At 33.6% G+C, this 14,981-nt stretch overlaps 2 protein-coding genes across 2 annotated transcripts; one reads left to right on the forward strand and one right to left on the reverse strand.

Annotated features, from left to right (window-relative positions):
• The first annotated feature begins 8,599 nt into the window (after window positions 1-8,599).
• Window positions 8,600-10,956, forward strand: LOC103503516 (glycine cleavage system H protein, mitochondrial). The gene is made up of 4 exons (XM_008467723.3): window positions 8,600-8,958; window positions 9,168-9,256; window positions 9,887-10,057; window positions 10,596-10,956. Exons 1-4 carry the CDS (start codon window positions 8,850-8,852, stop codon window positions 10,722-10,724), a joined length of 498 nt encoding a protein of 165 aa, XP_008465945.1. The 5' UTR covers window positions 8,600-8,849; the 3' UTR covers window positions 10,725-10,956.
• A 339-nt stretch (window positions 10,957-11,295) lies between these two features.
• On the reverse strand, window positions 11,296-14,981 carry LOC103503517 (beta-amyrin 11-oxidase-like). The gene is made up of 8 exons (XM_008467724.3): window positions 14,737-14,981; window positions 14,145-14,625; window positions 13,127-13,393; window positions 12,726-12,821; window positions 12,252-12,330; window positions 12,050-12,156; window positions 11,760-11,884; window positions 11,296-11,669 (listed from the first exon to the last, which is right to left on the reverse strand). Exons 1-8 carry the CDS (start codon window positions 14,961-14,963, stop codon window positions 11,576-11,578), a joined length of 1,476 nt encoding a protein of 491 aa, XP_008465946.2. The 5' UTR covers window positions 14,964-14,981; the 3' UTR covers window positions 11,296-11,575.

A 14,981-nucleotide genomic window follows, 5' to 3' on the forward strand; every position in this document is an offset into this window, starting at 1 on the left:
AGGAAAAAGCTTTTGCTGATGAAATGATTTTTTTTATCCTATAACAAGTAATGGAATTACAAACCAAAATGTATTATTGTAAAAACATAATATTACGTGCATCACGTGTTTAGATGTCAACTTCTCACCCTACGTACAACAGTAATAATAATACGACAACTATCGAAAGCACATATTAACAGTAATAATTTTTATTATTAATTTGCACTACAACTCGACCACTGCCAAAGTTCTACAACCCAGCGCTGCCATATCAGTCCCACCTTGCCACACCCTTCCTAGATCCAATAATGTTGCCCAGCTTCACTCAGTTCTCCTGCCTCGTGTTGCTCAGCTCTCGGTTCGTGCCGCCATGGTCACTATTTGATTACATGTCAAACATGCTTAGAAATGGAACTATTATTATACTGTATGTAGTGCCTAACAAACGTCTTAATATACGATGTTTTACAGTATATTTCCACGGTTTCCTCTATGTATATCTTGCCTAATATTTATTTGCCCCGCCCATAACTATTTAAGCCATATGACCTAGAACAAAAGTCCTAAGTAAAAGCCCAATGTTATTTTCTAGAGTAAAAATAAATATTGCAATGGAAAATTGAAGACAAATTCATTTCAATTACATTCAAAGAAAAATACAGTATTTAAAGTCTTAAAAATAACTACCCACTAACATCATGACCCTAAACTTTCTCCACTAACATCATGACCCTAAACTTTCTCCACTAATCAACATGACCCTAGACTTTCTCCATGATTACAAATCATGAATGACTAATTCCTAAGAAATAGGAACAAACTTGGACTAAATTAACTTAACAAAGATAAACACACATGAGCATGTTTCAATCCTAAAGCACTTTCTTAACACTCCTCCTTGCTTTAGGAGTTGCAAACACCAAGTTTTGACCTTAGAAACTCGAACTTGCAAGTAGGCAACGGTTTAGTTAATATGTCTGCAACTTGATCTTCTGTTTTGCAGTAGACAAGAATCACCTCTCCACTTTTCTGCACTTCCCTTAAAAAAAATAACTTGATGTTAAAATGTTTAGTCTTCTTATAAAACACAGGATTATGAGAAATAGCAATAGCCGCTTTGTTATCAACAAGAATCTCCGTGCTTTTCTTCTGCTCCAGATCAAGGTCAAGTAAAATTTTCCTCAGCCATAAAGCTTGATTGGCAGTAGCTGTTGCAGCAATAAATTCTGCTTCAGCAGTGGACTGGGCTACAATCTCTTGCTTTTTCGAGCTCCAAGAGAAAACACCAGAGCTAAGAGTAAAACAGTAACCTAAAGTGCTTCTCATATCATCAATGGAACCTCCCCAATCACTATCAGAAAAACCAATCAGTTTGAACTCCTTGCCCCTAGTGAACTTAACACCAAAATCACTTGTGCCTTTGACATATCGTATCACTCTTTTTGCTGCCTTAAGATGTAATTCACTTGCACAATGCATGAAACGAGACAAAATACTCACAGCATTCAAAATATCAGGTCTTGTTGCTGTGAGATACATCAAGCAACCAATTAAACTCCTAAAATATCCTTCATCAACTTTGTCAGCACCATCTTCTTTGCACAACTTCTCTTTTTGATTCATTGGAGTGCTTACAGCCTTACACTCATCCATCTTAAACTTCTTTAGTATTTCCTTTGCATATTTTTTCTGGCAAATGAAAACTTCACCTTGCCCTTGCTTGATCTCTATGCCAAGAAAGTAGGACATGAGCCCGAGATCTGTCATTTCAAACATCTTCATCATCTCCCATTTGAAATTTTGAATATGATCTGCATTGTTTCCTGTAACCAGTAGGTCATCAACATACAGTGAAACAATAAGAATGTTAGTACCATTGTGCTTAACATATAAGGTTGATTCTGATAGACTTTTCAAAAATCCCAAGCTCAGTAAATGTTCATCAATTTTGCTATACCAAGCTCTTGGAGCTTGTTTTAAACCATAAAGAGCCTTCTTGAGAAGATAGACTTTATTTCTTTCACCTTGCTTCTCACATCCTTCGGGCTGCTCAACATAAATTTCTTCTTGTAAGACACCATTCAAAAAAGCTGATTTGACATCCAACTGATACAATTTCCACCCCTTTTGTGCAGCTATTGCAAATAGTAACCTGATTGTGTCCATTCTAGCAACAGGAGCAAAAGTATCAGAGTAATCAACACCAAAGATTTGAGCATACCCTTTAACCACAAGCCTGGCTTTGTGCTTGTTAATCGAGCCATCAGCATTAAGCTTGGTTCTAAACACCCATTTAACTCCAATTACCTTCCTATCTTGAGGTCTGTCAACAAGGATCCAAGTTTTGTTCTTCTCTATCATTGACAACTCCTCCTCCATTGCAGCTATCCACCTTTGATCTTTCTTTGCTTCTGCATAGTTTGCAGGTTCACACACAGCAACATTGCACCTTTCATAAATATCAGAAAGCAACCTTGTTCCTCTCACGGAAGCATCATCTACTATTTCATTCTGCCTGTCATCTTCCTCTTCAATGCTTGAATCAAAAAACTTGAATTTCATCTTTTCCAAGGTCTGACCTTTCTTCTCTGCATCATCAAAGTTCCACTCTTCATCTTCCTCGAAGTGAACATCCCTGCTCACGACAATCTTTCCAGTTTGTGGTTGGAAAATTTTATAGGCTTTGCTGATAGAACTATAGCCTATAAAGACACCCGGTGAAGCTCTCCTATCAAGTTTGTCACGCTTGCTCTGTGGAACATGAGTGAAACACAAACAACCAAATACTTTGAGAAATTTCAATGATGGTTTGTACCCATACCATGCCTCAAATGGTGTCTTTTCCTTCAATGCTTTTGTGGGAAGCCTATTTTGAAGAAATACAGCTGTATTTGCTGCCTCTGCCCAAAACTTCTTTGGCAAACTCTTTTCATGCAGCATGCATCTTGTCATCTCCATGATGTATCTATTTCTCCTCTCACTAACTCCATTTTGTTGAGGAGTGTAAGGAGCTGTAAGTTGATGTTTTATGCCTGAATCTTCACAAAACTTGTCAAATTCTGCCGAAACATACTCCTTCCCATTGTCAGACCTTACCATTTGAATTTTGCAACCACTTTCATTTTCAACTCTTGCCTTGAACTTCCAAAAGACATGAGCAACCTCTGATTTAAACTTCAAGAAAAAAATCCAGCACATTCTGGTGAAGTCATCAATAAAAGCAATATAATAGAGACTACCTTTTAAAGAAGGTGTTCTCTAAGGACCTGCAACATCTGTGTGAATGAGCTGCAATTTTTGAGTGGCTCTCCAAGATGACTTGGGAAATGACTTCCTATTTTGCTTTCCAAAATGACACGCTTTGCAGCTTGAGATTTCTTCACTAAGCTTGGGAAAATCAAGTGCCAACTCCGTTAGTTGTAGCAGCCCTTGATGATGATAGTGACCGACTCTTTTGTGCCAAAGCTGTGTTTCATCTTCTTTGAGAGCAAAAACAGATTGCTTCTCCTCTAAAGGATTAAGTGAAAAACTTTTTCCTTTCATTTTTACTTTGAAAATATCTTGATTTGCTGCATCCTTAATCAAGCAATATTCATTTTCAAAAGTAACTTTAAAACCTTTTTCAATAAGTTGACCCACACTCAACAAATTTTGGTTAATGTCAGGTACAAAAAGAACATCTTGTATATGCTTTGTACCTTTACAACTGGCAATCGCAATAGTCCCCTTTCCTTTGACTGAGATGTAGTCTCCATTGCCAATTCTGACTTTGGTGATATTTGTTGGCTTCAGATCTTTAAACAACTCCTTGTCATGAGTCATATGGTTGGTACATCCACTGTCAATCAGCCAGCTTTCATTTGACTCACCACCCACGAAGCATGTTGCCACAAACAATTGATCCTCCTCCTCCTCCTCCTGATAAGCAATTTTGGCCTCTACACCTTGTTGTTGATTATTGTTCCTGCAAATTACAGCTTCATGCCCCATTTGGTTACATTTGGTGCACTTGGCGTTTGGTCTCCTCCAGCATTTAAAAGGAGGATGACCCTGTTTATTGCAATGTGAACAGGGAGGATAGGATCCCTTCTTGACTCCTGCTTTGTTGTAAGTTGAAGATTCTCTAGTAGAAATTTGATTCTTCTTGAAAAACTTCTTCTTCTTATTGTTCCTAACGTTCTCATGATGCTTCGCTGGCAAGGCTCCTTCAACAGCACCTTCTTGCCTCATGGCTCTTCTTTGTTCCTGCGCTTGCAAAGCATTGAGTATCTCTGCAAGAGTGATTTGAGTCAAATCTTTGGTATTTTCTAAGGCAGAAATAGATGCCTCAAATTTTTCAGGCACTGATACAAGAATTTTTTCTACAATTCTTGAGTCCTTGAACACAGAACCAAGTAATCTGATTTGGTTTGCAATGTCCAATAACCTAACAGAATACTCTTTAATTGATTCTGTTTCCTTCATCTTCTGCAACTCGAATTCTCGAATCAAGTTTAGCACACGCATTCCTTTGATTCTTTCATCTCCCTCATATTCTGACTTGAGATAATTCCATATCTCATATGCTGATCTCAGAGTCATAATTCTAGTGAAGATAGTAGATGAGACTGCAGCAAACAGACATGCCTTTGCCTTGGATTTCTTTGTCTTCTTCTCCTTTTGCGCTTTGATTTGTGCCATGGTAGGATTGTCTGGAAGAGCAGGAATTTCATAATCCTCTTCCACTGCTTCCCAAATGTCCAAAGCTTCCATATAAGCTTCCATACGAACTGCCCAAACTTGGTAGTTGTCTCCATCAAATATCAATGGAGAAATTGAAGTGAAACTAGAACTTGTTATGGCGTCCATGACACAACAACTCACACTCACAGATCCCTTAAGAAGAGAGCTCTGATACCAATTGTTATTTTCTAGAGTAAAAATAAATATTGCAATGGAAAATTGAAGACAAATTCATTTCAATTACATTCAAAGAAAAATACAGTATTTAAAGTCTTAAAAATAACTACCCACTAACATCATGACCCTAAACTTTCTCCACTAACATCATGACCCTAAACTTTCTCCACTAATCAACATGACCCTAGACTTTCTCCATGATTACAAATCATGAATGACTAATTCCTAAGAAATAGGAACAAACTTGGACTAAATTAACTTAACAAAGATAAACACACATGAGCATGTTTCAATCCTAAAGCACTTTCTTAACACCCAAGACCAAATCTCATGCTGTGAAGAAACCCTAGTAATCACTGTCTTTCTTCTCGAACAGATTTGAAGGTGAAGTTGCTGTTGGGTTCTAGCTAGTATCGTCTTCTTCTTGCTATCTCTTTAATCTTTAAGGATTTGTCTTCGATTAAAAGGTGACGTTGCTAACATGGGAGCAGATGGTGTAAATTTTCTTTGTTATTTCAACTCTGTCGACAACTATTATTAATAAATTTCAATTAACAAATAAAAATATATCGAAAGTAAAAGGGATAGAAAATTTCTATCAAAGCATATTAGTGATACATCTCAATCATTATTCATCAGTGAGACTGCCTTTATCATTCTATGTCAATGATAACATCAATGTTAGACTTCTCTCACTAACTATTTATCGTTGAAAAATATTGTTATACACTTGATTTATCAACCCTAAAACTGCTATATACTTTATTTATATTAACAATATTTCGGGATAGTATGGTGCTAAAGGAATACACTCCTTGTGGGGAGGTTTGTTCTATAAGTTACCTTCGTCTAAGAAAATGCTATCCATGATAATTTCGTGTTACTTTGTACACCATCTTGGAAAGTACAAAATAAAATATCCTCCATTGTGTGATAGGGGAGAAAAGAAGAAAAATTTGAAAATAGGAAAACTAAGTAAAGTTGATTTTCAAGTGGACAAATTGATTGTGACCACAATTTTCTTAGTTGCATCTAATCCTGTTCTCTTTTCCTTGCACGATTAAATAAATTTTCTTAAAAAATTACTTTTAGATTAAAAGAATGTCAGGTGACATATTATTATTGGGAGTTGTGTCTAGTGTAACCCAAACTGCTCATTAATTTGTCTTTGAATGTATATTAAATCTTTCACTACATGGATTAATTAATTAGCCATAAATTGTCTTTGAATGCATATGAAACTTCCATTGCACGAATTAATAAATCAGTCATTGATTGTATTTGAATGTATATCAAAGGGTTTATTTTATTTATTTATTATTTTTAGTTGAATGAATTTATTTTATTTTATCATTATAATGAAATAACAAACTAATTGCTCGCAATAATAGATAAGAGATGAGTTCTGTCAAGTTTTGGAGGCATATCTGATTTATACTTTAAATATGTGCTTCGATCTTTTATTGGTTGCTTTATGTTTTTTGTTTTCTTCATTTGTCGATATCCCATAATATTTTGAACATTTGGATAGCAAATAGCTAGACACGAGCCCGTACACCTACAAAACTCTTGAACCAAACCACAAAAGAATGATAGTTGGATGTGGTAATTGACTTGACAGCATTAGTTAGCACACACTACAAAAGACACTTCACCGTGGGTTAGGAGAGAGATGTATGCTCCGACACACAAGGCTATCAAAGAATGGAATTGATGAATGTTTGTGTTATCATTGGAGTTGTTTTAGGGTTCTATGTGTTTGTGAGAAGATTCAATGAAATATGGTATTTGTTTAAGTTGGGAAGGAAACTTTACAAATCTCTTCCTCCTGGTGACTTGGGATGGCCCTTTGTTGGCTCTACTTTGTCCTTTTACAAAGCATTTAGCGTTGAGGGTGATCCATGCACCTTTGTTCACACTCTTCTGTTAAGATATCTATCTCTTCATCTCTCTGTCCCTCTCTTTGATTTTAAAATAAACAATAGTTGTTCTTAATTAATGTTTCTTTTTCATAGGTTTCTTAATTTTGTTCTTAAAACCTCCACTTGGTTTTTAATAGTAATTAAACTCTGCTTCCACTCATTAGTTTATATGTATATGTTATGTACTCGTGTTTTTGTGATTTAATACAGTAATAATCTATACTTCTTTTTTGGGTACAACTGTTGTGGGATTATCAAACCCCTCTGATTTTATTTTATGGAAGGAGGTGAAAATATCAATTTTTGCTTAGTTATGCTCACTTTCACCATAAATTTAAGGATTGATAACCATGACGGTGGTTGTTATTTATATGCAGATATGGAAGAGTGGGAATGTATAAAAGTCACCTTTATGAGATGCCAACAGTTATCGTAACAAAACCAGAAATATGTATCTAATCTTTTTTGCTTCATATACTTAACACAAAATAATTATTGTTTATAATTTATATGTTTTCATCATGATTGATTGATTTTGAATCAATCATCATGAGCATTTATCAAATAACTAAATATGAGACTAATTGCAAGACATAAGTTACAAATTGAAATTGAAGTGTCATAAGGACAAACTTGATAGAATTCATTAGTGATGATGATCGATTATTTGTTTGATTGAAAATTGAAAACCCGTGAAAATAGCAAATTTATGGATAGAAAAAGTTGGGCTTCAAACCCAATTTTGGCTCTAGCCCAAGTTCAAATCCTTGACCCAAAAGAAACTAGGCCCAAGACCCATGTGAGCTCCTTAAGTCTTATCTTTAATTTTGGTAGGAGGATTAATTAGAAGCATCCAACACCAAACTTCTAAATCTATTAAGCTCTACAAATTCGAAAATTTAATCATTTAAGATTTAAAGAAAAGAACTCTCTTCAAACTTTAAAGAAAAGAAAACTAAAGTTCTAAAGTACTTAAAAAGTATCGCTTTTCTAAAGATTTAAAGATCAGAGCTTTGAAAATCTATTTCTAAAAGACAGAGGCTGTGAAGAATTTTAAACGATCAAATGACCTTTAAACCTAAGAACTTTAATTTTGAGAAATCAATTGTAAAACTCTCGAAACAAATTCACATACAAGAAATAATAGGCAAAGTTCTAAAGACAAACAAAATCAAGGGTAAGCCAGTCGTCAAGATAAGGTATTAGAACTTCAACTTCCTCTCAAGTGTGTTATTCACAATACTTATATCGATAGTATTCTCTCCATCATTCTCGAAGAGGAGTATCAAGAGTCTGGATCATGTCTGTTGTTCGCTCGTAAAAGTAATAACATTTTTAATAGAAAAAAAACATTATAAATATTAAAATTTCCCAAGTTTCATGATAAAAATGTATTAAGTAATAAAATATTTTTAAAAATAATCTATACTAAACTACACTACAATTAAATTAAAGCAAATGAAAACTAAATAAACTGAAATTAAACAAACTCTGAAATTATTTTAATTTTAATTAATTAATTTAGAAGAATTGTTAATAATGACAAATTTGATAAAATACTTACAAAATATAGAAATTTTAAATTCTATAGATATTAATAGATACTGATATCCTCTGATGATATCAAAATTTATCCATTTTTATCGATTTAAAATTTACTATAATTTGTAAATTATTTCTTCTTTTTTCTTCTTTTTTTTTTTTTTTTGTTTATTTTACGATATTCAAAAATTTAAATATCATGAGGCATAGCAACGATTATCAAGAGGTCATTGTCAGGCCATAACTCTTCGTATGATGATGATGATGATATGGAAGAAAAAAAAATAGGGAAAATCACTGGAAGAGAAAAAGAAAGGATGGAAAAAAGGAAAAGGCAGTGTATAGATTAGGCAGTCACTGCCCACCATCCATCGAAGATAAAGCAATGTCGTAAAACAAAAGTTTCAAACATTTCTTTTATTCTTTGCTGTTACCAAAACAGAGAAGGAAGAACAACAGAACAGAGCAAATCAAACAAAAAAAAGAAAAGAAGAAGAAGTAGCTATGGCTCTTAGAATGTGGGCTTCTTCTACTGCTAATGCACTCAAACTCTCTTCTTCATCTAAAACCCATCTCTCTCCTTCATTCTCTCTCTCCAGATGCTTCTCTACTGGTAACTTTTTGCTCTTTCCTATTTTGCATGTAAACTGTCTGTGTGAATGCCTCTGTGAAGTTTGGGTTTGTTTTTTTTACTCTCTTGGATATCGTTTTTGTGCTGTTGTGTTGTTTAACTCTCAATTATTTTTTATTTCTTATCTGGGTATATTGAAAGAGGGTTTTTTTTTTTTTTAATATAATTTTGCTTATTGGTTGCATTTGTAGTTTTGGATGGGCTGAAGTATGCTTCGTCACATGAGTGGGTGAAGCATGAAGGCTCTGTTGCTACCGTTGGCATCACTGACCATGCTCAGGTGCTTTCTACTTTTTCCATGAAATATATCATTTTTCAAATAATGTAACTCTTGTTGCCTAAATTTTTTGGTGAAATTGTAAGTTTGAGACATGAACTTTTAAAATTGTGTCTATTGAGTCTCCTTATTTGAAAAGTTCATAATAACTGTTTCTTGAGAAAGTTGTTAATAGATCTTTTAAGCCTCTCTTCCTTTTCAATTTTCTGTCTTATAGGCTTACATTTCTAACTTCGCTACTTTAACGGCGACGTGATAGGTTGACTATAAGGGGGTTGCATTGAAAATCAATCCATGTCATGTTAATGTCAAACGAATTAATTGTTGGGCCATATTGGAACAAAATTGAATGTTTTGAGATCTGTTAGACACTTTTTAAAAATATGGGAGTAATGAGACCCAATGACCGAGCTTTATAATTTTACCTAAATTTAACGACTTCGAATGATGGTTGGATAAGGAAACGTCGACAGTTACACAATTCCTTTTGCTGTTACTCCCTCCAGCCATGGGAACTGATTCAAGCTTTTGTTATAACAACTGTTACATCACTCCATGATAGAAATTTTGCATTTATTATACTTGGTATTCAAACTTGGGTTGGAAGCATTTTGTCTTCGTGCATCTTAACAGGATCATCTGGGAGAAGTGGTGTTTGTGGATCTGCCAGAATCAGGCAGTTCAGTTTCTCAAGGTAAGAGCTTTGGAGCAGTGGAGAGTGTGAAAGCAACTAGTGATATCAACTCCCCAATCTCTGGTGAGATTGTTGAAGTTAACCCGCAGCTTAAGGAAACTCCTGGTTTGGTAAGTCCAAATCCTCTTTTTTTTTTTTTTTTTACAATTCCTTGGACTTCGTATTTGCTTCATAGACTGTTATATAGTTGGTAAAATTGCAGTTCCAGTTCTCGTATTCTGCTAAATCTAATGTTTTCATTTGTAGGCTTCCGTTCCATCTGTTTCGATTTGGTTCATGTACTTAATCTAGTCTTTGTCCCTAGATATTAAACATTTGGATTAGGTTATCACATTCGTAAAACTGTAGAGTATAAATGAAACAAAAGAAAGCATATAAATTACATGTTACAAAAAGATGTAGGGGTTGGAATGCCTTGAATCTGTTTTCTAACACTTCTAATTGTTGAAGTTACGTTTCCAACACTAATGACTAGACATAGGGTCTCACTTATTTGATATTCCCACTGCTCACCCCTACCGTAAACATAGCTAACACATTCTTACTAAGTCACTTAAACCTCTGTGTCAATTTCTTCATGTTGCTTATTTTTTGTTTGTGGATTAAGTATGTTATTGATTTATTTACTTCCATGTTCATGAAATGAAGATCAATTCAAGTCCATATGAAGGGGGATGGATGATAAAAGTGAAGCCAAGCAATCCAGGTGAATTAGATTCTTTGCTTGGTCCAAAGGAATATACAAAGTTTTGTGAGGAAGAAGATGCAGCCCACTAAAGCTGAACAAACAAATGTTTCATCTCCAAACAGAGCTTAAGCTAATTTCTTTTCAAAGCTGCTTGAATTGTTGACATATCACAAGCTATTTCTATGAAGAAAGAGAGCCAAAATAATAATTACAAGTCCATTGTGAGTTGAAATGTGCCTAAGCATCTGAACTACATTCTTTCTTCAATGTTTATTCCACTTGAAATTAATTGAATTTCTATGCCTTATTTTTAGCCGTTAACTCTTGAATGTGCTGAATTTGATTGAATTCATGATGCTCCTAACTTTTGAGTTCGATATCTATTTGGTTGGTCGTTAAATATGATTTGTTAACTAGTTGATTTTGGCAAATATTATGATAATATTGTTTTTTTAACCTTCCATCACCATACTACCCATTTTATGTTGCCTCGGTCGTTGCTAGTGAATAATGAAGGTCGATCTTTCTTTGTTTGAACCAAGTTCTCCTAAATCGAATTTATTTTGATACCATCTTAAATAATAAGTTAATGGAAGAATGGAAGAAGGTAAATTTAATTATCGAAAATTCAAGACACGTAATATTACTATCTCACTAGGATTAATTTAAATTGAGTGGGAGGATTTCATTTAATTATATATTTCTGCACACAAAATAAAAATAAACAAAGGCTTTTCATCTCTAGCATATGAAACTGAGATGAATTATTCATAAACCCATACAAAACTAAAAATATAAATTAAGTGAAAATATTGAAATGTTACTAATAAAACTATATTATATTATATTATATATATATATATATATACTTTGAGTTGGAAAAATTAAAATTAGAATTTGGGATCCCATTTTTTGTGATCTCCTTTCACAATTTGAAGACTTATGAGTCTCTTACAACTCTTGCAAGGCAGTTGTCTGTTGGCCTTGGCAATGGCAGATGATTTTCTGGGCAGTTTGGATTTACTCTCTCAAGTCTGCACAAAGTTATTCGATCTAATTTAGTCATTAATTCATATTAATAAATAAATAAAAAGTGTGATTCAACTATTTTAAAGGAAAAAGACCTGAAGCCACCATGGATGAAATAATGAAGGAAAATGGCAATTTCAAGTTTGGAAAGATCAATTCCAGGGCAAAGTCTCATTCCTGCTCCAAATGGAATGAAAGATCCACCTCTTCGTTTTGGATTCTGAAATTTCACAATTAAATTCAATCATTATTAATATTATATACTATGTCACTTTTAATAATAAATGACTGACAAAATCTCACCAACACATTCTTTAATGAACGATAATGTTTTCGTACTAACACGATGATAAAGTATAACTTAACTAACATAAAAACTACTTACTTCCCATCTTGAGGGGTCGAATTTTTGCGGATTTTCGTATATTTCAGGATCCATATGAACAGCTCTTGTCCAAACAAGGATTTTCCATCCCTTTGGTATGGTGTAGCCTAAAGAATAAAATTAGCAAGTTACCATTTGATAGTTAAAAGAACAGAAATGTTTTTCTTTTTTATCTATGAGTTGGAAATACAAATTAACGAACCATTTAAGTTAACGTCAACTTTTGTCTCTCTTGATAACGTGAAGGCCAAACTTGTCTTTCTCAATGTTTCATCGATCACCTGAACAATATATATATATAATGCAATACAAGAAATTGTTATTTAGTTTAATTAATACACTTTCTAAAAAAGTATAAGATATATAAAAATATTTTTATTAAAAATTTGTTTAAATTAGAAGTTATAAATTAATTATATCTTATAAAAAAAATCCAAATTATAATAATTATAAAAAAAAATGTATATTTGGGAGTAGGTGTAGCAAGGAAGATTGAAAACACATCAATTTGTTAATCGTAATAATTTATGTCTTGCACACACCATTCTTTGCAAAAATAAACAAATAAGTTGTAGGGTCAAACCCTAAAAATATGAATAAAATTGGGGGTTAAATAAATCTAATATTAGCATTTGAAAAAGAATAAGTAAATAGATCAGAAGAAAAGAAAGAGCACCTTGAAAAGATATTCCATTTGTTTGATTTCCTTCATAGTCAAGCCTTTATGTTGAGCATCAGCTGGCCTTGCCTTCACTATTTGCTCTTGCTCAGCCTGCACACAACAACAAAAACAACAAAATATATATTACTTTTATTGGTAAACATATGTGTGTGTGTATATATATATATATATATATATTTCAAATGTGTCATTTTCAATGTTAAAACTTTGCTAATTATTTTAATGTTTGTTTGAACAAGTCCTAACTTTTCATACACTTCCGTTTCTTGTTGAGCTAAATTTTGGGGAGTAGTTCTACTTGTAGCAATCAAACTCAAATTATTATATATCATAATGGAAAAGAATATATAAGTCACTTTAATTTTTTTAGTAAAATGTAGGGAATAGGAACGAACCTTAGCTTTCTGAAGGGTTTCGGGGTTTTCGGAGAGGAACATGATGGCTCTCATAATACTATGAGCAGAAGTTTCATGGCCAGCAAAGAAAAAACCAATCAATAGATCAATAATACAACCATCATCCAAGCCTTGACCATCTTCATCTCTTACTTCTAATAATAAATCTGTCATATCCTTTTTTCTATTTTCTGCCACTTTCTTCTTCAAATTTTCCCTCTTCTCTTTCAGTACGTTTTCAAATATCTTTATCAACTCATTTCTTGCCTGCAATATAAACATAAATATAAAATATATACAAGAAAAATAGTTGAACCAATAATAGGCTGTGAAAACCACAAATATTTTTTATATATACAACTCATTTTTTTATAGTTTTGACCAAGTGCATGTGATGTCTTTCATCTATATGTATATGTATATATATATTATTTTCTCTGGGTGTATATGTGGATATCAAGATATGGTAGGTGAAGGACATGACCCAAATTTGCACTTCAAACATTAAAAAAAAAAAAACAAAAACAATAAAACATGATTTTAAATTCCTTTGGAAACATATCAGCATTTGAAGACATAAAACAAAGATAAAATCAAAGGTGAAATATGAATACATATTAATTTTGATTCTTACCCAGCCATATTTTTTAACTTTCAACTATTTTCTAGTTTATATCTGAACTTTCATCTTAAAAGTTCTATTAATTATTCTAAACTTATTTCTAATTTTATTTAATATAACTTACAAATAATCTCCATTAATTTTAATTAGTTGACATGTGCTACTAAAAGGTAGACATGTGCTTGTAGAGAAAAAGTAATAATATAAGACGTGTACACAAAAATTTATGTGCCATTAAAGCATTAAGTTCCTAAATTATATATTACAAAAATTCTAACCTTTTGAACTATTAAAAGTATTTTTGAAAGTGATTTGGAAACCTTCAAACATTTTCATGCTCATATGGGTAAAGATAAATGCAATCCAAAATGGACGAAAATAGCAAAAAAATATTACCTTGAGAGCTCGGCTGAAGGTCGTTCCGGGGAGATCGACGGGGGAGGACATGAAACCTAAGTGGAAGTCATTGTAGAGCTTCTCCATTCTATCAATAAAAGCCGCGGTATTAGCTCCGATGAAGATGTGTAACAAAACCTTAAATGCCACCGTTTTCATCTCCGACAAGAACTCCACTGGCTTCTTCATGCTCGCCCACTCCTCTAAGCACGTCACCACAATCCCCTCCACGTGCCCTATGTATAGCGACAACGCCTCGTTGCCGCTGATAAGAGAAGCGATTAGCCGGCGTAGACGGCGGTGCTCCGGCTTGGGGACGGTGTTGAGAGCCTTACTTCCGGTGAGAATTCTGGTGGCTTTTGAGTAACCGAAACCAAATTGTTCGTCATTCATCAGCACGTGCCGGCATACTTCCGGCACCGTCACGATCACACTTGGACTTCCGAATAAATACGTCTTGTACATCCCTATTTTCCCATACCTGAAAATTTATCATTTTAGTTTCTTTTATTTTTAATCATTTGTTAAAAAATAGTAATATGATGAATGAATGACTGAATGAACAAAACAGAACGTGAGAGAAGTATAGTACTTATAGGCAAATAGATGAATGAATGAATCAGGTCGACCCGATCGGAAAGCTTGAAGAAAAGGTAGAAGTGTTCCGATGAGTGGCCAACCCATATCGCCAGGAGGGAGATTGTAACGACGGCCATGTCGAGTAACGAACCACCATTGATTAAGGTTTTTGAGAATCAGAAAGACAAAAATGTAAGAAGCTACCAAAGCTGCGAGGAGCGATAGCCAAAGCTGCTCCATTATTAATTTTTGATGTGT

Source organism: Cucumis melo, chromosome 4 (genome assembly GCF_025177605.1).
Source record: "Cucumis melo cultivar AY chromosome 4, USDA_Cmelo_AY_1.0, whole genome shotgun sequence".
Classification (NCBI taxonomy): Eukaryota; Viridiplantae; Streptophyta; class Magnoliopsida; order Cucurbitales; family Cucurbitaceae; genus Cucumis; species Cucumis melo.